This window comes from Mus musculus, chromosome 9, assembly GCF_000001635.26.
Source record: "Mus musculus strain C57BL/6J chromosome 9, GRCm38.p6 C57BL/6J".
NCBI classification, from domain to species: domain Eukaryota; kingdom Metazoa; phylum Chordata; class Mammalia; order Rodentia; family Muridae; genus Mus; species Mus musculus.
The window spans coordinates 119,260,645-119,284,991 of NC_000075.6; the positions used below are offsets into that span (position 1 = coordinate 119,260,645).

The following is a 24,347-nucleotide window of genomic DNA, read 5'->3' on the forward strand; positions in this document are numbered from 1 at the left end:
CAGCAGGTTTAATTTTAAGTCAACTATGATGTTTCAATTTCCCTGTAAGAAAAAAATTAGGGAAAAAAAAAACAGAAAAAAATTTCAATTTTCAAAAATTCAGTTCAGTCATGCATGATCTTGTTTGGAGTAAATTCTTCATTATCAACTTTACGAGCTTTTAAAAGAGGACCACTAAAAATAAAGAATTTACTCTTCAAAGACCATACCTACTCTTACCACGTACTTACCATGGACTGCTAGACCATGCTATTTCTCAGAAGCTAAGAGGAACAGAACAGTGCTCAGAACAGGTGTGTATCAAGGGCTTGTACAAGCCTGGTAAGCAGGTATCTTCGGGCACAACTTCAGCCTCCACAGTGGCTCTAAGCACTACTGTGCAGTACAACCCCTGGGTGCTACTTTCAGTTCCTCACCAAAAGCACAGTATTTGGGAGCAAGAGCCAGGTACTGGTAGTTCTTTTATTTACTTATTTATATATATATATTTTCACCCTGAGACAGGGTTTCTCTGTAGCCCTGGCTGTCCTGGAACTCACTCTGTAGACCAGGCTGGCCTCTGCCTCCCTAGTGCTGGGATTAAAGGCGTGCAAGCGCCACCACACTCAGAGGTGCTGGTAGTTCTTACACCTTCCCGGGTAATTCCAAGTAAACGCCAAGCTTGAGCCCATGCTTCTTTCTGAAGGTTAACAGAGACAGAAGGAGCAAATGGCAAATGCCGACAGACTGAAGTTAAACAGTGGTGTTCTCTCAGTGGTGCAGTGCCTGCGCTGCCCAGGACAGCGTCTTTCTGTTCATTTTGTTGTTCCAGGTCCATTTTCTTTTTTCTAAAGTACAACTTTAGAGTGAAGTCTAAATTAACGTAAAAAACTATCTTACTTTCAAGTTCACTCTTGAATAATATGAATGTGACTGCCTGGAAAATTGACAGTTATCCTCACTCAGCACTACTTGTTCCGGCCTCACCGCTGAAACTAGAGGAGGTCGCTTGGGTTCGGAGACAATTGAGGCTACACAAGGAGAGCACGTAGGAGAGGAGGCATGCTGGGTAGGATTTGGGACAGGCAGTTTTTAACATGGGGATTCAAGAGCTAGAAAGCCCGTTTTATCTTTTCATTATTATTATTATTATTTCTGTAAATAGTGTGTATCCAAGCCTAGCGTCAAAGTTGGCTGAATAGCCATGGATGGTCGTTAACCTTCTTATCCTCCTAGTCCTTCCTTAATGCCTGTGTTAACATGGTTAATTTCCACTGTTATTTGAATATCACTTCTCCATTCTCACTAGTCTCTCCTTGAGAAGTCTACACTACTCATGTGACTGTGTATATACGGGTTAAACATCCCATTTTATTACAGGAGACATTGCACAAGGCTGGCTATGCTCTGATCTGTTTCTTCTTTGTGAAGCAGGGAGTGGAAAATGCTGTGGATCCTGTGAAAACTAAGTGAGATGGAGCATGGTGCGTGTGTGCACACACGGTGTGCGGGCTCACACGGTGTGTGTGTGTGTGTGTTTTCAGACAGCACATGCCCTCACACATTCATTGTTCATAGGCACCTGCTAGTTATAGTTAATCAGTCAATAGTTTGTTGTTTTGCTGTTTTCTTTCAATTCTTCTGTTTAATGGAGTTGTGTTTTGTGTTATTTGACCTTAAAATACTTAATGCTTAATTCTATACTTCCCAGATACACACACACACACATATTGACTTATAAAAGAATTGAAGAAGATAGTATACAATTCTTTCATATCCTTAACTAGCTCCTTGAAGTTAACATTTTATGTAACTGAATTACAGTTATCAAGAAGCAACCTAATCATTACCAGTACATTCTCTCTAAGTAGAAAGTACAGCTCTTTTTGATTTCTTCTGTTTCCCACAGGCCTGTCTGTCAGAGCACCCACGGCATCCATCACACCTGTTCTCCAAGTCTAATTACTCTGACCAGTCATGCTTTTCAATTTTTTTCTTTGCTTAACACTTCTGACAAATACTGGTTGAGTATTCTATAGCATATTCCTCAGCCTGGGGCTCTCTGAGGTGAAAAGCTTCACGAGGCAATGCGCCTTTCTTACTGCACAGCTCCGGGAGTTCGTTAGGCTGTATGATCACTTAGTGGAGAAGGTGCCTGTCCACCAAGCCTCTTCACTGTTAAGTTCTTTCTTCACACTTTATTCAGTCAGGAGCAAATCAAGAGTCCAGCCCACACATTTTATCTGAATCTTTCAGCTCTAAAAGTCTTGCTTGATTCTTTGAAGAACTAATGCTATTGTATGCTAACTCTAGTTCACCTTACATTGGAACAGCTGACAGCAGCTTGAGTCGGGCATGTCGGGCCCAGAGCTATGTATGGGACCTGGGTCGGCAGGTGTTCGAGTGCACTTCTGAAGCTGCCTAACAATCGTTATTTCTCTGCTTAAGGTGCTGGGTACACATTTAGTGTGGCGAGTACAAATTCAGACTCTCGATCTGTAGGAAGGAAAGTCAAAACAATGAGAGATTTTGTTGCTTCTTGGAAATGACTGAGAAGGGCAGCTTCTTGTATGTGCTATATATATACACAGAGGCAAAAAAACTCATATGCATAAATGAGGAAGATATTTTCTGACGGTCCTCTAAGCAGAAACTCAGCTGAACATTTCCTCCAGGTGGACCCACAGTCCCAATTTCAAGAGTCACAGCATGGAGTCAAAAACTCAACCTTGTAGAACATCAGACTGAGTAGTGTGCTGCTGGTGGCCACCGGATTAGTTAGACTTTCTACTGTAATTTACATATTCTTCACTATTTCTGGCACCTAAGGATCTTTACATTTGATGGATTTTTATATATTACTTCTAGGTATTTGTAAAAAAAAAAAAGGGGGGGGGTCTTTTTATCAGCTAACTTGGCAGAAACAAAAGAATTCCCTATCAGTTTTAGCCAGTGATGAAAAACAGAAGAAATCCTAAAACCATGAACGTGAACTTGGCTGCCTGTTTTCCTTACCCTTTCCAACATTTCCAACAGTAAATTCTGAAGCCCCATTACATACACTAGACACATGACCAAGGATGTCTAAGTCTTTTACTTTTGTAGACCTTTAGAGAAAACAGAATTAAACAACTTTCAGTATTAAGAAACAGTGGAATACAGTCTGCCTGTGGAATCCCAGGAGAACTGCTTCCAGGACCCTCTGCCAACAGCAAAACCCTGATGCTCAATCCCTTGTATCTAAGTGGAATGTTATCTGTGTAGAACCCACGCGACCCTCCTGCACTTTATACCCCCTCCAGCTTAATGAGGGTAGCTGCTACCATGCCAAGTATACTATGATGCTCAAGGAATGTGGACAAAGAAAAGGCTGGTGCTGCTGAGCACTGATGGAATCTGATCAGAGTCCTTGGATCCACAGTAGATCAATCTGTAGCTGTGGAGGTGGTGGATGTGGGAAGCTGATGCACACATGAAAACAGAGTAAAACACAGTGGGGATGCAGCCCCCAGTTACAGTCAATGATCCTCAGAGTCAAGTTCCACCTCTAGGACTAGGGATGGGGTGACCTCAAAGCATAGGTTCTACTCATTGATTTCGCCTACAGTGCTGCTCAACACCACCACACATAAACACCCTTTGTTAAGAATCTGCTGCTTACCAATCAATGTGTCTAAAGCCAACGAGGAAACTATTTGAAACTTTGACTACTAGAATCTTTCCTACATAAAAAGCAAAATTATTTGACATGAAATATAAATATGTTGTTACAGTCCTTTTGTTATTAAATTGTAAATGGCAGTTATATTTCAAGTGAAGGTTGAAAAAAGAAAAACTTGCCCATTAACATGGCCTGTTACTAATACAGAACTCACAAATATAATTTCATAGCTTTAAGAAACGAATCAAGAAATATCTGGGCAACTGAGATATATTATATACTTATAAGTACACGAAATCAACTCAGTCCCTTCCAAGCTTGTAAGATGGCCTTTATGAATGTTTCTAATGTTTGTCATTCATTTAAGAATATACACATAATATTGTGTATACAAATGTAATTCTTAGGGATTCCCAGCCCGATTTAAGTATCAAAAGAGATATGTCATATTTTCCAATATTTTACCTTTTTTCTGGATCCTTTTGAAGGCACAATGAAATCATTTTTCTAAATGATTTTCCATATTTCTTCAGCATTTCTTTATCTTGAACACCAGTTTCCAAAGAAGGAGGATCATTCTGGAGCGTCAGCATTAAAACCTGTGTAGTAAGAAGTTTGGTTTCTTTAAAAACCCAGTGATGTTATGTGACTATGTTTTTATTTTAATTCCAGGTGTGGGATACAGGGGGCTTCAGATTGTCTACAGAAGCTAACTATGGTTTGTCTCGTACTCTAGCAGGGATGTGATTTTTGCCAGCTGCAGATAGTTTATGATTGGAATTCTGGGTACTCTTGAGAGGGTGTAAATGGGAGACTCCCAGAGAGCCTGAGGAGGCTGCTGCTCTCCATGCTGCTGCTGCTTTCTGTTGTTGCAGTTTGTCAAGTGGTCTTGAGCAAAGAGAAGAGAAGAAATTGGATGTCTTAGTGACAAAGACTGGACTTGCTCCAAGGAACATGATGCCCCTAAGCCGAAGAAAGTAGTCTAAAGAGGTCTATGCCCCCTTTCCCCTCTAACCTTCTTTCTCTCCTACCTAGTGTTGGGGGTTGGGAGAGAGGTAGATATGGGAATCCAAAAAAGTAGCCCACAAAAGTATACCAATAAACCTGTAAAATTTTCAGTACAGTATAGACATATGAGCTATTTAAGTATAAGGACCTGAGTTCAATCCTTCAGAACTCACATTAAAAAAAGCTGGGTGTGGTGGTCTACATCTGTAATCCCAGCTGGGAAGGAGAAGTGGGGCTTGTTGCCCAACCAGTCCAGCCAAACTGGCAAGCTCCAGGTTTCAGGAAGAAACCCTGTCTCAAAATAGAAGGCAAAGGGTAATTGAGGAACATAGCTGACAACAACCTCTGCCCTCTAAAAGCTCACACATACATGGGTATAAACACACACACAGGCACACAGGGGTACACAGGCATATGTGGGGCTTTAGGGTCAGGGTTATAGCTTGGGGGATATGTGTTCTTTTCTAGCATTTGTGAGGCCCTGGGCTCAACACCCAGCACCACAATTTTTTTTTCCCTTCAATTAGCCCCGTTTATTGTACTAAAAAGGTCAGCTTTTTTCAGAAAACTCAAAGCAGAGAAACACAGCCTGAGGAACTCATTACAGGATGTGCCAGGACTAGTGACTCATTTCACAAGTCTTCACTGATGTGCCAGGTCTAGTGACTCATTTCACAAGTCTTCACTGATGTGCCAGGTCTAGTGACTCATTTCACAAGTCTTCACTGATGTGCCAGGACTAGTGACTCATTTCACAAGTCTTCACTGATGTGCCAGGACTAGTGACTCATTTCACAAGTCTTCACTGATGTGCCAGGACTAGTGACTCATTTCACAAGTCTTCACTGATGTGCCAGGACTAGTGACTCATTTCACAAGTCTTCACATTTTGGACAGCACAGAGAACAGTATTCTCTGTAGCCCTGGCTGTCCTGGAACTCACTCTGTAGACCAGGCTGGCCTCGAACTCAAAAATCCGCCTGCCAAGTGCTGGGTCTCCAAGTGCTGGGATCAAAGGTGTGCGCCACCACGCCCAGCTGGGTGTTGTGAGTCCCACGTATACTGGACACTAGTTAAAAGCTATATATAGATAGTGGATCCCCACAAGCGCCCACTGTCAACTGCTATTACATCCTTCAGTTACAACCGCTCATCTCTTCATGTCCACAGACTTAGCTCTTCCATTCCCAAACTACTGTAAAATTAGAAATGTGAAAACAGCAGAAGACAGCATGGCCTCCTTAGCTTCACCTACTGCTTGCTCTCTTCTTCCTTGACTTCTCATAGTATGGAGACTTCTCTTCCAGAAATTTCTATTACAGAAATCACCAACTGTCACAAACCTACGTCTGGTTCAGGTTCTTAGTTCACATTCTTCCTGCCTCCCCTGCAACCTTAGTTACTCTGTCAGCAGAGCCTATGAAGGGCCGATGAGTAGAGAGGCAAGGAGGTCGGATAATAGACACCAATGCAGTTCAACTCCACAGCTCTGTCTCACAGAACAGCAAGGCCACTGAAGGTCAGCAATTCTGTACACACTCTGTTAAGAACTAAATAAAAGACTTCAATGGCTCTGAATCCAAGAAGAGTCTGGGTACAGTGATGGCTATACGTCATGAACATACTTATTACTTAAATACACAATCAAAAATGGTTTATCCTGGTTTTGGTCCCTATATAATACAAAGTAGAAATGGTTACGTTGGTAATTTTATTAGAAAGATTATATTTTGCTATAATACACATAAATACAAGGAAAATAAATAACCATAGATACGGTTGGCAAACGTCAAAGGTTCTGAAAAGTCACTGGGACTTGAGCTGGAATAATATTTGAATATGAGCCTCACCTTCATTGGTGGATATTTATGATAAGGAGCTGCCCCTGTGGCCAGTTCAATCGCAGTGATTCCAAAACTCCAAATATCAGCTTTAAAATCATAACCTCGAACCTGAAAAGGATTGGGGGGAGATGGGAAGGAGAGAGAGGTGCACAATTACTTTAACCAGCCTAAAACACTCTTACAAGTTTCTAGTATGTCATGAAAAATTGGGGGGTTGGGGAAGGCGGGAGTGAAGAGTCTCCCTGTGCAGCCCAGGCTACCCCTGAATTTTTGATTCAATATTCCGTATGTCCACAAGCCTCCTCACAGACAGCTCAGGGGCAGCTCCTGCTCATCTGAGAAGTAGGTTTAGCCCCTAACATAGCCTCCATCCCAGGAAAACCAACGAAGCCTCGTATTCCTTCATACCTCCCTCCCCTGCTCTAGCCTTTCTCCACAACCTGTTTGTTCACTCTGTTCCTGAGTGCGGCGGCCTCTTAAGACCCTGTGTGGCCTGGAGTGCCCTCCTTCCACAGGCTGAATATAGTAATATATGTATGTATGTAGGAAAATATGTGTACAGTAATACATCTGTGACATTTGTGAATAAATCCTATACACATACAGCGCTGAGAGTAGCCTGGAGTCCTGAGCAGCAAGGCTGGTCTGCATCTGATTTGGGAACCATTTACACATGCTCGCATGGATGAGACCATCAGCGATTAATGCACTCAACAAGAAAGAACCTGAAGAAACACCGTCTTCTTTTCTTGCTTGAGACAGTATCTGGCTTTGCCCCGGGCTGGCCTTAAGCTCACCATCTCCCTCTCCTAGTGTGCGTCTGGATAACCTGTGTACCCTACCAAATCCTACAGGAAGATTCTAGAGTAGACAGAGCCACGCCTGCTGGCATATGTCTTTAAAGGCAAGAGGATCTCTGAGTTTGAGGCCAGCCTGGTCTACAGAGTGAGGTCTAGGACAGCCAGGGCTACACAGAGAAACTGTGTCTTGAAAAACAGATGAGTCAAAAGTGGTCAGAGAAACAGCCTGACAGCAGGAGGGCCATGAAGACGGTGTAAGTAGGAAGGGAATGGTGCTGCAGTGCTCAATACTTCAATACCACAAGGGAGGTGAGACAAGGACTAAAGAGTGTGTGCTGCAATCAGCTGTGTTTACTGCAGTAAAACAGATGACAGGAGACTGCAGCGAGCGGCTGCCGTGCAAGCAGGAAAAGGAGAAGAGCGCCAGCACTGAAAACCCCAGGGTGAACAACCCGGTCACCTGGTCTGCACTAAGATAACTTCTTAGGCTCTTTACTCCCCTACTCCTTGTATTATCTTTGGTATAGTCTTGAGTTTCTTGTGTAGTGTGTAGTTTTTGCTGTTGTTTGCTTTGCTTTGTACTGCAATAATATCTTTCCTTAGATTAAGCTCTCAACCAATCAACAGAAAAATGCAATTCATGCATCTAACATGGAACATCGATCAAACATGAGCACTAAGGCTTGTGGCTTGGTCTAACAACAAAATCCTGAACCATTTCAAAAACACAAAACCCACAGTACCTGCTCCATAACTTCGGGTGCCATCCAGCACGGGGTGCCAACAAACGTTTTTCTCACTTTATTTCTGGTAATGTCACCACCAGTGGCTAAAAAAGCACTGACGCCGAAATCTGAAAGAGAGCAGACAGTACAGCAGCCTTAGCAGCCGAACAGGGAATCTCCCCACATCTCACCAGCCTGGGCTGCTGGCCACAGATGGGCTTTGGGCCAGGTTAGCCCTGAGAGCTCTGTATGACATATATGTGTATGTCAATGGATGAGCCCTGTACAGAGTCAGACGATGACAGCAGTTGGGGAGGTGTGGAGGTCTGGGCCCACTGGGCGAGGAGTGGCCAATGCTCTGGAAAGACCCCATGCTGCAGGCCCCTTCTTGCTGCTCTCAGCTTCCTGACAGCCACACACAGCTTCCACCCCCACAAACACTCTCCCGATGTTCTCGTTCTGCTTGCCTCAGGGTTACCATCCAAATCAATGGGTCTAGTTAGCCCTGGACTAAAAACCTATGAAACCAAAAGCCCCCCTCCATACACACATACATACACAAAAACATCACAGAATCAGAGAATATATCTGAAGTCACGACTGAAAACGTATTAATGTCCAGAATGTACAAAGAATCACTACATTACATTACAGTGCTAAAGAGTCAGAAGCCAATACAGGCTACAAAGCGAGATTCTGTCTTTAAAGGGGGTGGGGAGGAGGTGGGGGAAAAAGTCTACAATGAAACAGCAACAAACAACACATTTAAAAGAACAGGGCAAAACCATAAGATAGACATAAATTAGATGACAAAAAACCCTAGCAACTAGACATGGTGGCATATAGCTTTAATTCCAGCAGTGGCAAGCTGATCTCTATGAGTCTCAGACTACCCTTGTCTATATAGTGAGTTCCAGGCTAGCTTGGGTTAGCTATATATAAAAAAGAAAAAAGAAAAAACAAACAAACAAACCACTGTCTTAAAAAAAATTTTAAAGCTAGAAAGTTAGTTTTGTTATAGATGTTGAGAAACTGAAATCCTTATGAATTGCAGATACAAATGAAAATACAATGATTATATGACATAGGACAATATTTCTTTATAAAAAGGTTAATGTAAAATCATCATATGATCCACCAATTCTAAGAAGATATACCCAGAAGAAAATAAGCCAGGCATGGTAACACATGGCTACAGTCCTAGCACAGAAGATGGGGGAGTCAGAAGTTCAAGCTAGCCTGGGCTATACACAGTAAGAGAGAAGTAAAAGGGGAGAAGGGAGAGAGGGGAGAAGGAAGGGGGAAGAAGAAAGGACAGAAACAGGAGCTGAGACAGTTATGCACAATTTATAACAACATTTTTCAACATAGACAAAAAGATATACAATTTGACAATTCACTGATATATCAATGTGTAAAAAATGTGATGTATGTGAATCTGTGGGTTGTATTTTTAGGTATACACTATCTCTTATAGCCACAAAACTTACACTTAAGAATGGTTAACACTGGTATATTTTCCATTACAACACAACAAAAAAAGAAATAAAATTGCTGTGAGTTAGTTAAAGAGTGGGTACGGGACACGAGCAGCAGAGCTCTGCTCACTGGACACACAGCTAGACAAAGGTCCTCATGTTCAGCACACCTTCCCATATCATAACTTCATAATTCCTCATTGCTTTTTAGGTAACAGAGTTGTATTACTTTTCATCATGTGGTATGCTGGTGTGAAAACCAACCACAATTTCTGTCTACCGTCTACCTGTAAACGGCATCAGGAATGTCTGAACTCCGGACTGAGATGGCTGGCGCCCACGTGAGGATGACTTTCTCCAGTCTACACAGTAGAAGCCATAGCTCTGCATGTGCACATCCTCAACTTCAATGAAGCCACCAGAGACTCAGACTTGCTTCTACCACCAGCTAAGATGCTGTGCTCTTGCTCTGCACCGTCAATTGGTTCTGTTGGGTGTTGTGGTGAAGGCAGTCACTTGGCATTTAGTAAGTGCTTTATGTTCAGTGCCTTACACGCCTTTGCTCTGCATCTCTCCCATTGATAGTACATGTATGTGTGTACATGGAAGGGCGCTCACCTGTGCATGTTTGTGATACTGGTTGTAGTCCTCAATCACTATGTTCATTTGTGTGTGTGTGTGTGTGTGTGTGTGTGTGTGTGTGTGTGTGTCCATCTCATTTTTGAGAGACAGCCTCTCACTACGCCTTGAGCTTGTGGTTTGGGATAGACTAGCTAGCTGGTGAGCCCCTGAAAGCCTCTGCTTTCTCCTCCAGTCAGGGTCAGACACATGCCATTGAACGTATATTAATGCTGGAATTACCCTACTCTGCGTCTTGTCTTTAGTGAAAAAGTGTCTCTTTTGACAAAAAGAGAGTTAATGGTAAAGGAATCAACTTTATGTTGGATAAAATTATTACCTTACTTCAGGATTTAAAGGTACTCGCCTAAATTTTCTTTTAAAAACTGAATATATTATCCTGATTCACTTGATTATGGTAGCAGTCTGAGAGCAAACAGAAGGAGACTGTTCAGTCAAAACAGCCATCTGTGGGAAGACATGACTTCCAGTCTCCCCTAAGCTCTAAGACTACCAGAACTGTGGGAAGACATGACGTCCAGTCTTCCCTAAGCTCTAAGACTATCAGAACTGTGGGAAGACATGACTTCCAGTCTCCCCCTAAGCTCTAAGACTACCAGAACTGTGCTCCCTAAAAGGCAGAGACTCCATGGCACCCTTGGGTTATCCCTTCCTAGTGCTGTGACTTTAAAAAGCCACTCAAGGGGACAGGAGTTTTCCTGACTCATGATTCTAGGTTATACAGCTCACTCATATTTAAGAGTCAAGGTGACAGGAACCTGAAAGAGCTGCTCACACTGTGTTTCCAGCCAAGACCAGCAAGCCACCGATGTATGTGTTCACGCTGGTACTCAGCTGACTCTCCTTTCATTCACAGCACAGCAGCTAGCACATAAAATGGTGACACCCACATTCATGGTGAGTCAGCCCAGTTCAATTAACCTAATTCAGAATACCCCACACACGCCCATAGTGTTAGCATTGTGTCTAAGCTCCACCCCACAGTTAACTGGGAACAGCCAGGTAGGCCTGACCCACTGTAAAAGGGGCTGCTCGCCCCTCCTTGCTGTGCTGCTCTCTTGCTCTCTCTTGCTCTTGTTCTTCCCTTACCCTCTCTCTCCCCATGCTCATGACCTGCTGCTTCTCCTCTTCTCCTCCCCTCCCGCCCCACATCTCTCTCTGCCTCTACTACTCTCCCCACCCCTGAATAAACTCTACTCTATATTATACCATTGTGTGGCTGGTCCCTCGGGGGGAAGGGATGCCTCAGGACAGCCAGCGAAGGCACCCCTCCCCCACATCTGACCACACCTCCATAGAACCATAGAAGGTATGCCCCTTCTCTTTATCTTTTTATAAACACATCACATAGGCCAGCCTGATCTGCTCTCTCCTCCAGTCAGGGTCAGACACATGCCGTTGCACGTATATTAATGCTGGAATTACCCTACTCTGCATCTTGTCTTCAGTGAAAAAGTGTCTCTTTTGACAAAAGCCTGATCTGCTTATGGAGACTTCTGTCCCAGGCTCTAGAGTGAGTAAGTTGACAATTAAAACCAGCCATCACTTTGTATCACCTCTCATCTGAGGTGATAACTGTTTCTCCTTTAAATAAGCACGGGCTGCTCTGAGACAGAACCCTATCAGAAGATCCTACACCTAATGAAGATGAGGAGTGGGAAAATAATAGGGAGCAATGAGTGATGCCCAGTGAAATACCTAGGTGAGATAGAGGCCATCTTTAGAGGGTGCTTACATAGAAAGATGTCCTAAGAACAGGATCATCAGATACTAAGAAAACATAAAAAACAAATAAGGTGGTTCTGCTGGCTATTATATCAAAATAAAACGAAGTACTGTGAACTGGGATGGGGGCTCAGTGGGTAAGATCCTTTCTACACAAGCATGAGGATCTAGGTCCGAATCCCCAGCACCCACACAGATGTTAGGCAGGCATGGGAGCTACACGTAATGAATGCTCAATGCTCAGGATGCTCTGAAGCAAAGGTGAAAGCATATGCATGCATCATGTGACATACACACAAACACACACTCACATTCCCGTGCACACACACATGCACGCACACAGAGTCACACAGGTGGACGCACACACAGTCGGGTACACACACTCACACAAACCAGAAAAACACGGCGGCCCTGTTCATCATTACCTGCAATCTGCACAGAGCCGTCTTCTCCTAGAAGAATGTTTCCAGCTTTCACATCTCTTCAAAGAAAAAAACACCATCAAACATTTGTTCTTTAGAATGGCAAAATTTAAGCAACTGTTTATTTACAATACATTTGCAGTATTTAAATACTGTTTTATATTAAAGAGTATTAAACCAATACTTTTTTTTAAATTTTAGCCATTTATATTATAATCCAAACATAAAATTATAAGAAGGAACATAACATTTAGACAATCTAGGAAAGTAAAGCTCACTAAATACTGACTGGGATGCCAGCTACTGACCAAAGAAAGCAACTCATCTCACCCCAATCCTTACTGCTGAAACACACAAACGGTGAGTCATTCTCTTCCCAGTTCCTCAACTCTCAGTTGTTTGTTTGGAAGTTTTGCTATATAGCTCACGCTGGTCTCTATCCCATGATCCTCCTGCCTCAACAACCCAAACACACGGGGATAGGGGTGCACTTTAAATATATTCTGAAGAAGGGGCAAGCTTCATATAATCTAACTTTTCTTTTTTTGCTTAAACAACAGAATAGGAATATACATACATATATAGTTACACATGTATATATACACACACACATATAAACATACATATATTCACAAATGTGTATATTGACATAAAATACTTCTCAAAGGAATCAGAATGGCAAAAAGTGATCTTCTTTAGACCAGAGCACTGTAATTTAATAAGATGTTTTTAAATGCTTTACATAAAAATTGAAAAGAAAGTTTAAGATCTTAAGCTTAGTATCTCATTAACATCTTACATCAATATAGTACTTTTGTTAAAATTAGTGAACACAAGTAAGACATCATGAACTAAAGCCCACAGTGCTAGCTCTCAGGCAGAAATGAGCTCGAGCCGGACTGCAGAGGAATTTCTGGTGGTTGGTTAAAAGCCATCTTTGCTCAGGAACTTGTGACAGGGTTCAGACCCACCCCTGACATACACCTGTGACTGCACATAAGAGCCCATGCTGGCCTGCAGATCCCTCAGTCTCTTTTCACACACACTTGTAAGTTTCAAGTCAGGCCCTTTGCCTCTCTGACTCTCACACTATGCACTATGCTCACTGGCCCCAGGCTGTCTCTGATCTCAGCTGCTCTCATGACTCTCTCACAGATAGCCCTGACCATGTCCACGTCCAGACTGTTTCATTTTCTCTCTGCTCTCAACTCTTCCAACTCTGGCTGTTCTCACTTTTATCCACAATAACCATCCCTGCACTATCATGAAATGGACATTTCAGTGAGCTCTTTACTATGTCCCTCACATCCATACAACTTCTTCAGGTTCCCTTATTTTTTAAGCAAGGTTCCCTTTTTATCCAAGACTCCATCCAGGACAGCTAATTACATTTAGCTACCAGGTCTCACTAGTGTCTCTGAGAGTGTCCTTGCCTTTGGTGACCTTGCAGTTGTGAGGGATATCTTAAGCAAGAATAATGGGTACGAAACCATCCCTTGAAATGGAGTCACTAACTATAACCTCATCTCCGGGAAAACCTGTGCTTCACTTTATAATTCATGTATAAGATAGTATTGATAAATATAACTTTCCCAACAACAATATTTTATATGACTACACGTGTGTCATCAGATGTAGGTTTTGTTATATTGTTTAAGAAAGCCTTAAATAAAAAGAATTAAAACAGTTTAAATTTATGCTTTGAAGATTTACAGGAAAACAGGAGCTAGAAGTTAAACAGTAACTGATCATAAAAATTCATTAGTTGGGCTGGAGAGATGGCTCAGCGGTTAAGAGCACTGACTGCTCTTCCAAAGGTCCTGAGTTCAAATCCCAGCAACCACATGGTGGCTCACAACCATCTGTAATCTGATCTGATGTCCTCTTCTGGTGTGTCTGAAGACAGCTACATTGTACTTACGTATAATAAATAAATAAATCTTTAAAAAAAAAAAAAATTCATTAGTTTGGGCTGGAGAGGTGGCTCAGAGGTTAAGAGCACTGACTGCTCTTCCAGAGGTCCTGAGTTCAATTCCCAGCAACCACATGGTGGCTCTGTAATAAGATCTGCTGCCCTCTTCTGGTGTATCTGAAGACAGCTACAATGTACTCACATAAATGAAATAAATCTTTAAAAAAAAATTAATATGACTCTTTAAGCCGGGCATGGTGGCGCATGCCTTTGATCCCAGCACTCGGGAGGCAGAGGCAGGCGGATTTCTGAGTTCAAGGCCAACCTGGTCTACAAAATGAGTTCCAGGACAGCCAGGGCTACACAGAGAAACCCTGTCTCGAAAAAACAAACAAACAAACAAACAAAAAATTCATTAGTTTATTCTAGGAAATTTGCCACTAACCTTGGATGATTTTTATATTTTGATGTACCAAATGATCATAGTGATATTTGGTCTACCTGGCTGTTTTAATGAAAACACCCCTTTTGAAATTGTAATATTTGGATGATTTTGTATTTGTACTTTGCTGTACCAAATGATTATTACAATGTCCCTTCTATTACACTGTTTCACTGAACACAGCTTTTCAGAGATTAACACCTGTTTCTCTATGCATAAAACCCTTGCAAAATACACCCAGATTCAAAATGCCTCTGTGTTTGTTTCTGTTTATCACAGCCAAATCCTTACCCACCTTTGCTCTACAAAATATATCCTGGTTTTTTTTTTTTTTTTTTCTTTTGCTCTTTTGTTCCTCATCCCACCCCCCACACCACCCCCATCATTAGTTATTCCTTTTTTTTTTTAATAGGATATTTTATTTACATTTCAAATGTTTTCCCCTTTCCAGGTCTCCTCTTCAGAAACCCCCAATCTCGTCCCCCTCCCCCTGCCTCTATGAGGGCTCTCCCCCACCCACCCACCCACTCACTCACTCACTCACTCCTGCCTTTCAGCCCTGGCATTCTCCTACACTGGGGCATCGAATACCCTCAGGCCCAAGGTCCACTTCTCCCACTGATGTCCAACAAGCCCTCTTTGGTTGGTGGTCCAGTCTCTCAGAGCTCCGGGAAGTCTGGGCAGTTGACACTGTTGCCCCACCCCCACGGGGCTACAAACCCCCATAAGCAACTACTTCCCGGCAACAACAGCGTCTTGGTTTGGCAACTATATATGGGATGGATTCTCAGGTGGAGAAGTGTGGGGCAGCAAACTGTGCACAGACAGCCTGGTCCCGGTCGGTCTGGCACAGCCAGGATGGCACAGCCTACTATAAAAGGAGCTGCTTGCCCCCCTCTTCTTTTACCTCTTATTCTCTCGCTCTTACTCTTGCTCCCTCTCCTTCTGCCTTCGCTTCTCCCCTCCCTTCCTCCCTCCTCTCCATGTGGCCATAGCTGGCTTCTACTTTCCTACTCTCTCCCTCTCTCTGCCTTTCTACAAAAAAAAAAGCCTTGAACCATGGACTACCCCTTTTCATCGGGACCCACCATGCTGGAGCAATGGAGCAGGTCTTCCCCTAATGAGCCATGCAGGGAGACCTCCCTGCGCTCTAGCCATGGCTGCCAGCCAACCCAAGCCTCTCAGAGTTCCCAGCCACAGCTTCTGCCAACCCAAGCTGCCGACTGAGCAAGACAAGTACCGAGGTAACCAGCCAGAGCCCTCTCCATGCCCTTTTCCCTTCTGCCCCAGGCCAGAGTCCACAGGGGCATCTGCGGTGTCTAAGACTGAGAATCTGACATCTGTGGCCTCTGTGCAGCCCAAGGACCCCAGAACTGACTCTTCCACAGTACCCAGAGGCGTCTGTGGTGCCCAAGAGTGAGGCCAACCCCGGCAGGTCCACAGGGACCTCAGACTGCACCTTCCCCACCCCCGGAGCAGGGGCCTGCGGCCTCTCACAGCCCGAAACACGCCCAGCAGTTCTGTGAGAGTGTGGGCAGTCAAAACTTCCCATGTCCTGCCTCGCCCAGCAGCCCTAGCCCCAAGTGGACACAGACCCCATTTTTACCCCACGGGGAAGTCTCTGGATGGCCTTTCCTTCCGTCTCTGCTCCACACTTTGTCTGCATATTTCCTCTTGTGAGTATTTTGTGCCCCCCTTCTAAGAAGCTCTGAAGCATCCGCCCTTTTGTCTTCCTTCTTCTTGGGCTTCATTAAGGTCTGTGAATTTTATCTTGGGTATTCCGAACTTTTAGGCCAATACCCACTTATCAGTAAGTGCATACCGTGTTTTCTTTTGTGACTGAGTTACCTCACTCAGGATGATATTTTCAAGTTCCATCCATTTGCCTAAGAATTTCATGAATTCATTGTTTTTAATAGCTAGTACTCCATTGTGTAAATGTACCACATTTTCTGTATCCATTCCTCTGTTGAGGGACATCTGGGTTCTTTCCAGCTTCTGGCTATTATAAATAGGGCTGCTATGAACATAGTGGAGCATGTGTCCTTATTATATGTTGGGGAATCTTTTGGGCCCAGGAGTGGTATAGCTGGGTCTTCAGGTAGTACTATGTCCAATTTTCTGAGGAACCACCAGACTGATTTCCAGAGTGGTTGTACCAACTTGCAATCCCACCAGCAATGGAGGAGTGTTCCTCTTTCTCCACATCCTCATCAGCATCTGCTGTCACCTGAGTTTTTGATCTTAGCCATTCTCACTGGTGTGAGGTGGAATCTCAGGGTTGTTTTGATTTGCATTTACCTCATGACTAAAGATGTTGAACATTTCTTTAGGTGCTTCTCAGTTATTTGGTATTTCTCAGATGAGAATTCTTTGTTTAGCTTTGTATCCCATTTTTATAGGATTATTTGGTTCTTTGTAGTCTAGCTTCTTGAGTTCTTTGTATATAATGGATATTAGTTCTCTATCGGATGTAAGGGTGTATGTTGGTAAAGATCCTTTCCCAATCTGCTGGCTGCCACTTTGTCCTATTGACAATATCCTTTGCCTTACAGAAGCTTTGCAATTTTATGAGGTCCCGTTTGTCCATTCTTGGTCTTAGAGCATAAGCCACTGCTGTTCTGTTCAGGAACTTTTCGCTGTGCCCATGTGTTTGAGGCTTTTCCGCACTTTCTCTTCTATTACATTCAGTGCAACTACTTTTCTTGATTAATTTGCCAGATAGTCTGTGTTTCCCTTTCAAACTAAACATGTCATCTGTAGAAGCAGCTTCAGGGGTAAAAGCAAAGCAATGGCAGGGCTCACTGAGCACTCTGAGAGACCAGGCAGGCCGCACATGCAACAAGACAAGGGATCTTTCAAGATGTCAAGTACAGTTGTCAGCTGAAGATCTTGTTTTGTTGTTTTGCCCCCTACCCCATACACACATACCCGAGACAGGCTCTTTCTGTGCAGCCCTGGCTGTCCTGGAACTCTCTGTAGATCAGGCTGGCCTTGAAGTCAGAGATTCCCCTGCCTCTGCCTCCTGAGTGCTCGTACTAATGGCATGGGCCACTATCACCAGACTAAAGAATTTGTTTTCCTCTGTCCCAAACAACTGCAAGCAATACTGCAGGTCGAGGGCTGGCCCGGCTTAGTACCTCACAACCACACTCATCTGCTCTCGCCGCTTACTGGGGTTTCTCACATGCCAGTTGCAGGTTCCACCAAAAAAATGACTGCAATAGACATAGTAGGCTTTCTCCAATTTATAGAAAACTTGAAAAGAGATTAAGTGAAGCAATGATTCACAACCAACATCTAGAAATATACTAGATTAGCAACTTAAAGATGTCCAACACGTTTGTTAAAGCTAACCTCTTTGCTAGGAAAGACACTAGCGCACACTGAGAGGAAAGACTAGAAGACGTTCATCCTAGTCAGAATCTCTGAAGTCAGTGCTAGTCAGCTAAGAACATTCCAGAAGCAGGCTCGCCCACCCTTAACGACTCAGTGCCTACGGCCAGCCCGGTCATTACCAATGACCAATGCCACATTTCCACTGTAGCCTGACGTATTTTCCCTATGTGTGTGCTCCATACCCCTATATACCTGCCATCACATGTGGGTTTTGTAGCATACCTTTGGCCCTTTCACCAAGATACTCTTCACCACAGAACCCTTTAGTCAGCCTGAACACCAGGATCGAACAACTTTCACATTAGCCATCAAGAGGCAGAGGCAGGCAATGTCTGTGAGTTCAAGACTACCAGCTCTATCTAACAAGTTCCAGGCCAGCCACAGCTACATACTGAGACCCTGTCTCAATGAAAACAAAAACAAAAACCTCAAAAGCCTAGATGGGGGCTGGAGAGATGGTTCAATGGTTAAGAGGACTAACTACTCTTTCAGTGGTCCTGAGTTCAATTCCTAGCAACCATATGGTGGCTCACAATCATCTGTAATGGATTGGATGCCCTCTTCTGGTGTGTCTGAAGACAGCAACAATGTACTCACAAAAAAATATATAAATAATTCTTTTTAAAAAGAAAGAAAAGAAAAAAGTCTAGAGGGCTAGACAAGGAAGGTAACTTAGATAAAGACCTACAGTAACAACTGCACTGGATGCTAGGTTAAAGTGCTGGCTTGCCCCACTCCTCAGCGAGGTCCCACAAATTCCATTCCTCTCTCTGTCCAACCCCGCCCACACAGAAAGCCTCCAAACAGAAAAGGCCAAAACACCCAGTCCCACATTACTGCCATCTGTCCCAAGCCCCCAGCCAGAAGTCATCAGCCACACAAGACCCCTGTTCCCTTCCACAAGCCTAGCAAGTGGCAGACTTCTCCTTTTCCTTCACCTATAATCTATTTAACAAAAAAAAGTCGTCTGCCCAAAGCTGGTGAGCTTGCCCGGGAGCCCATTCCCAAGGAACCTGCCCTGTTCACTGTTAATGTGGCTCAATTGGCTGATTTCTTCAGCGGAGAAAGCCTATTATTACTGCACACACAGGAGAAAAAGCAAACCTTCTGAAGATTCATTTCTGCTTCCCAGTTCAGCTTTCTCCCAGATCTGATGAAAAGTTAGTACACTTCAGAGCTGTTCTTAAATCTAAGCTAAGAGACTTCTTGTTCTGGCTGCACTGGTAACCACCTGGAGAGCCGCCGTACCCCAGTGCTCGGCTCTGGTTGTTTGTCTCTTGAGACAGGGTGTCTCTGTGTAGCAGCTGTGGCTGCTCTAGAACTCACTCTGTATAGCAAACCGGCCTTGAACTCACAGAGTTGCCCGTGGCCCTGCCTTCAGAACGCTGGGATTAAAGATGCAAACACCACTGACCGACTTGTGCCAAAGCTTTATTCTAAATTTAAATAAATTTCTGGCAGAAGACCCAGGAGGCAATACTTCTTAAGAGTCTCCCATGTGATTTTGCTATGTCTTAAAGATTGAGGGTCAGGACTAGAGAAACGGCTCAGTTATTAAGAGCACTTACTAGTCTTCTAGAGGACCAAGTTCCCAGCACCCACATCAGGCAGCTCACAGTAGTCTGTAACTTTAGTTCCAGGGATCCAAAGCCCTCTTCTGACTGCCTCACACACAAATAAAAATAATCATTAAAACATTTTTTAAAAGCGTTAACAATCTATTATTTGCAGTATATGGGGGGTGGGGGAGAATCATTCCAAACAACATGGAAAGCATACATAGAACACAAGAACATTTGTCAGTAGCAGAGGCCTTGTTTCAAAGACACAGTACAGTCACATGTCTATAGGTAGGGGTGTGTGAGTGTGTGTGTGTGTGAGTGTGTGTGTGTGTGTGTGTGTGTGTGTGTGTAGGCACAGGAGAGGAAGAGACAGATAGAAAGACAAACAGATAAATTTGTTGGATAAATTTAGTCTCTATCCTTTGAGATTATCCTTTAAAAGTGAAAAAAATAAAAGATTTTTTTCCAAATCTTTAAATCTCAAAATTAAGAAGATCTGTAATTAGAAGAGCTCTTGCAAGAAGTGCTAACAGTACTTCTGAGACCCCTAGGTCTACTAGGACAGGCAGACGACTCCTGCCTGCCAGAAAGGAGCTCCATCCTGCACCCAAGTTTCTACAAGGCTGACTATCTGGTTACAACTTCAAAAACTTGAGAGGTTAGAATGGTGCAGGTACAGAGCTTGATTCAGATTTATCTGGGGCTATCTCTAGCCCCCTTATTAGCCTGCCCCCCACCCCCACCCCATCCTGCTTGATATAACATGTTTGAGACTATCTGGTGAGAGAGACCTTTTGCACTGTACTGACTTAGCAGAGCACCAGCTCCCACCAACCACAACCTAAGAACTTGACAGATAGCAACTGAGCCTGGAAGGCAGGAACTGAGGTTGCCTCCTCTGCTAGAAACACCTACCTCACGCGTCTGCCACTGCACTCCAAAGTGTCCTGGGTTATGACCTTCTTGGTTCTGTTTTGATGAAGTCTTGAGGAAATTGCTCCCTCATTGGAACATGACATTTAGGGTAACATAATTCTATGTTTCCAGGCCATGAGCACTCACATTTGGCCCCAGAGTAAACAGGTTTTTTTCCCTTTAAGGCAACAGCTATTTTTTGTGTTGTCTACATCCTGATGATCAACACACCTCTGGTCTGAGCTCTGATACTCAGACTTGTTTGGTTAGAAGTGGTGGGCAACATCTGCACAGTGACACTGGCAACAAAACCCACCGCCTGAGGACTGCTTGAAGAAAGATAAAGATTAACTCTTATCGTCTGTAGCAGACCGGCTAGAAACAAAGCCCCTGGAGATGCTCACACTTGCTCAACTGACACAAAGGCCTTTGCTACCACTACACTTCTGCCCACCAGAAGGATATGTACAAGGAGCAGAGGAGACTTCAAAAGAGCCTGGTCACAAAGTGCTGGACTGCAGTACCACCACTCAGCTTCCGCAAAGAAACAGCCTAAGATCCGCAGACAAGCACAAGTCAGCAGCTAGTGCTATGTGAGTATTCCTCTACTCGTTCATCGGACTTCAAACCATCACAAACGTAAACCAAGTACAGGAGAAACAGGCAGTGAGCACACACTAGAAGAGGAGGCTGGGGAAGACAGAGGACGAGGAAGAGGACAGGCAGGTGAAGGGAGGAGGGAGGGAGAGAGGATGAAGGGATTACTGAAAATTCTACTGGGAGTCACCCTACTAGAAGCAGATTGATGATAGCAGAACAATTTTTAATTTCAAGACAGAATTATTAACCTAAAGGACAGACAAGAAAAAAAAAATCAAGAGTGTTTTCAGAAATCTGAGTCAAAAGCAAACATGCTATCATCCATGAAAAAGCAGCCAGCCCAAGAGACAGAAAAGGAAAGATAATCTACAAATCAACACACAGGGAGGGAGAGAGGGAGGGAGGGAGGGAGGGAGGGAGGGAGGGAGGGAGGGAGGGAGGGAGGAAGGGAGGAAGGGAGGGAGGGAGGGAGGGAACCATACATTCAAAACTATCTGTGTGCCCAACAGCAATACAGTGAAACAGTTAAAACCTAACCCAGAAGCGGGAACATCTCAAAGAGGGTTTGAGATTGATTATCGTCAGGAATCTCTCTGGACATTTGTTAATAATATATCAGAGGTGTGCCCAGAACCAGAGACTCTGGGAACTTTCTTCAGATGATCTCACAGAAGGACAGATGATGAAGACCTCTTCCTCCTCCTCCTCCTCCTCGTCTTCATGTGTGTCTGTGTGTATCTATGTCTGTCTGTCCCTTCCCCTGTCCCTGTCCCTCTCCCTCTTCCTGAGAACAGCGAGAGAGAAAGCACTCTGCAGGGCATGGGAGTTACACAGTTAACACTGACATAACAGTGGCACAATGGTGGCTACAAGTTAATGAGATATATCCGAAGGACTGAGTTGAGAGCTGGCTCAATGAGAGCTGGCTCAATGTAGAGTGCACTCTGCTTTGGTAGAGGGCCCAAGTTTGGTCACTACTACCCACAATCAGGCGCTTCTCAAGAACCTGTAACTGCAGTTCCAGGGACTATGACATCCTCTCCATACACACATTTCATTATGGTTGGAGAAGGGTTCATAAGGCCTCCTTGATGGGCTACAAGCAATTTGATTGCAGAGAGAGGGAGGGCTGCATTCCTAAATTGTGTAGCCACTGCTAACTGGCTTCCATCAAGTAAGTAACCCCATAACTATGCTCAAACAAGCAGGGGGTCAAGTGAAAGGAGTGAGAGGACAATGGGGCAGGAAGAGGTTCACTGCATACATGTATTAAACTGTGAAAGAATAATTATTAAATAAAGTCTAAAATGTTTTCCCAAAGGATCTCAACTGTTCCAAGTGGGCCTGACAATCTGAGGCTTCTCTGCAACTGTCTCTGATAGACCTAACAATATGAAACGTCTCTGCGACTGTTTCTGATGCTTTTCTCAGGTATCTGAAGTCAAGATGGTTGGTTATTGTCAGCTATAAACCAGGATACACATGACATTTATGATTACAAAGTTATTTACTCAGCTACATATATGCATGCATGCATGCATACATGCATACATAAATACAAAAATGAAATTTTATTTATTGGTTTGTCTGCTTGCTCATTTAGTGATAGAGAAATAGGAGAAAACTTCAAGAAGCATCCTTTATAAAAATGTTGAAAGTGCTACTAAAAACCCTAATCCTCCTGTGTATGCCAATTCCCTACCAGGCAGCAAAAGATGGCTTAGGGAAAACCCTTCCACTTCCAAAAGCAGTAACAACTGCCCCAGACCAGACAGCAGCCTGCACAGGGAAGAGGGGCTCACAATATCTAAGATATAAATATAGGGCTGGAGAGACAGCTCAGAGATGGTTGAAAGCACTGACTGCTCTTCTAGAAGTTCTGAGTTCAATTCCCATCAACCACATGGTGGCTCACAACCATCTTTAATGGGATCTGATGCCCTCTTCTGATGTCTGAAGACAGCCGCAGTGTACTCATATAAATAAAATAAACAAATTAGATAATTTTAAAAAGATATAAGAATAAAATGAGAAGAGCAATAGACAGTGTGGACAAGGTGGTGCGTGTCTGTGACTCCAGGGTCTGCACAGGTAAGGCAAAGGGATCAGGAGTGCATGGGCAACTAAGCAAAACTTTTAAAAGTTGGAATGGTATTTTGTTGGGGTTCTTTTTACAGCTAGCAATATATAGCTCTGCTGTAAATACTTGTAGAACATGAATGAGAGCCTGAGTTCAACCCCTAGCACCTCAAAAATGAGAGAAAATGATGTTAAGTACCATTATCTTATGCACTTTAAGAAACAGAAAAGAAAATGGAAACCAATATTCCAAACCAGTGAGTGTCTACTTGGCAGAAAGTAAATTGTCTTTTTTTTTTTTTCATTTTCTAACTTTACTAAAATCTTTACCATGTTTGTTTGTTTGTTTGTTTGTTTGTTCTTTGGGAGAGGGCCTTACTATCTAGCCCTGGCTGTCCTCAAACCTGCATGTAGACCAGCTTGTCCTCAAACTCAATAGACATCCGCCTGCCTCTGCCTCCCAAGGGCTGAGTTTAAAGGCATGTGCCAACATAACTGGCTTACTTTTTGTTTGGTATTTTAATATTTATCACTTTCTTAATAATTATAGGTTGTATAATTCATACTGTAACAAGCAAAACAAACTAAAACTAGCAATGCAGAAAGTACGGGGCTCAGAAATAAAACAAATTCATAAATGAAAGGAAGTATTCTCAGTGAGACAAAGCACAGCCCGCCCTCCTATGGATGAGGAAGGAGACCTTGACGCACCTGTGAATCTGCCCATTCTTATGCAGGTACTCCAGTCCTTCTAAGACTTCTCGGAGGATTGTAGCAATGGTTGGCTCGTCCAGAACTCCACTCTTATGTTCCCCCTTTGCCACAATGTGTTTAATAATATCCAGAACAGAACCTGAAAACAGAAAACACAGCCCTCTAAAAATTTTAGCTCATTCAATAATAACTCAAACCACTTAAAACATTCACATCAAATAAATTATGTAAGAAAGAAAGGAAAAAATAGCAAATACAAGGAAATACAGATGCTTCAAACTGGAAATTCCAACCTAAAACAGAGAGTTATTATGCCCCATGGTATGCTACACCAGCAAGTCCTTTAGATCTCTAATGAGAACTTGGAAAGGTTAGTGTAGGATTTCTAGTCATCTCTGAAGAATCTCCTGGGTAAACCACACCAATCAGTAACACTCTAATAC

At 43.4% G+C, this 24,347-nt stretch overlaps 1 protein-coding gene across 5 annotated transcripts in view; it reads right to left on the minus strand.

Moving 5' to 3' along the window:
* Positions 1 to 24,347, minus strand: part of Oxsr1 (oxidative-stress responsive 1) — an 84,253-nt gene that overhangs the window by 22,213 nt on the left and 37,693 nt on the right. For 4 of the 5 annotated variants that reach the window (NR_045693.1, NM_001359582.1, NM_133985.2 and 1 more), the window contains 5 exons: positions 23,902 to 24,043; positions 12,285 to 12,340; positions 8,036 to 8,145; positions 6,499 to 6,600; positions 4,106 to 4,239 (listed from right to left, as the gene is read on the minus strand). Coding sequence is in view for 4 of the 5 variants with exons in the window: in NM_001359582.1 (NP_001346511.1) it covers positions 4,106 to 4,239; positions 6,499 to 6,600; positions 8,036 to 8,145; positions 12,285 to 12,340; positions 23,902 to 24,043 (544 nt within the window). In the remaining variant the exon portion in view is untranslated. Of the gene's footprint in view, positions 1 to 536; positions 2,476 to 4,105; positions 4,240 to 6,498; positions 6,601 to 8,035; positions 8,146 to 12,284; positions 12,341 to 23,901; positions 24,044 to 24,347 lie in introns of those variants that run through there. The other variant, XM_011242932.3, reaches the window with a different exon arrangement.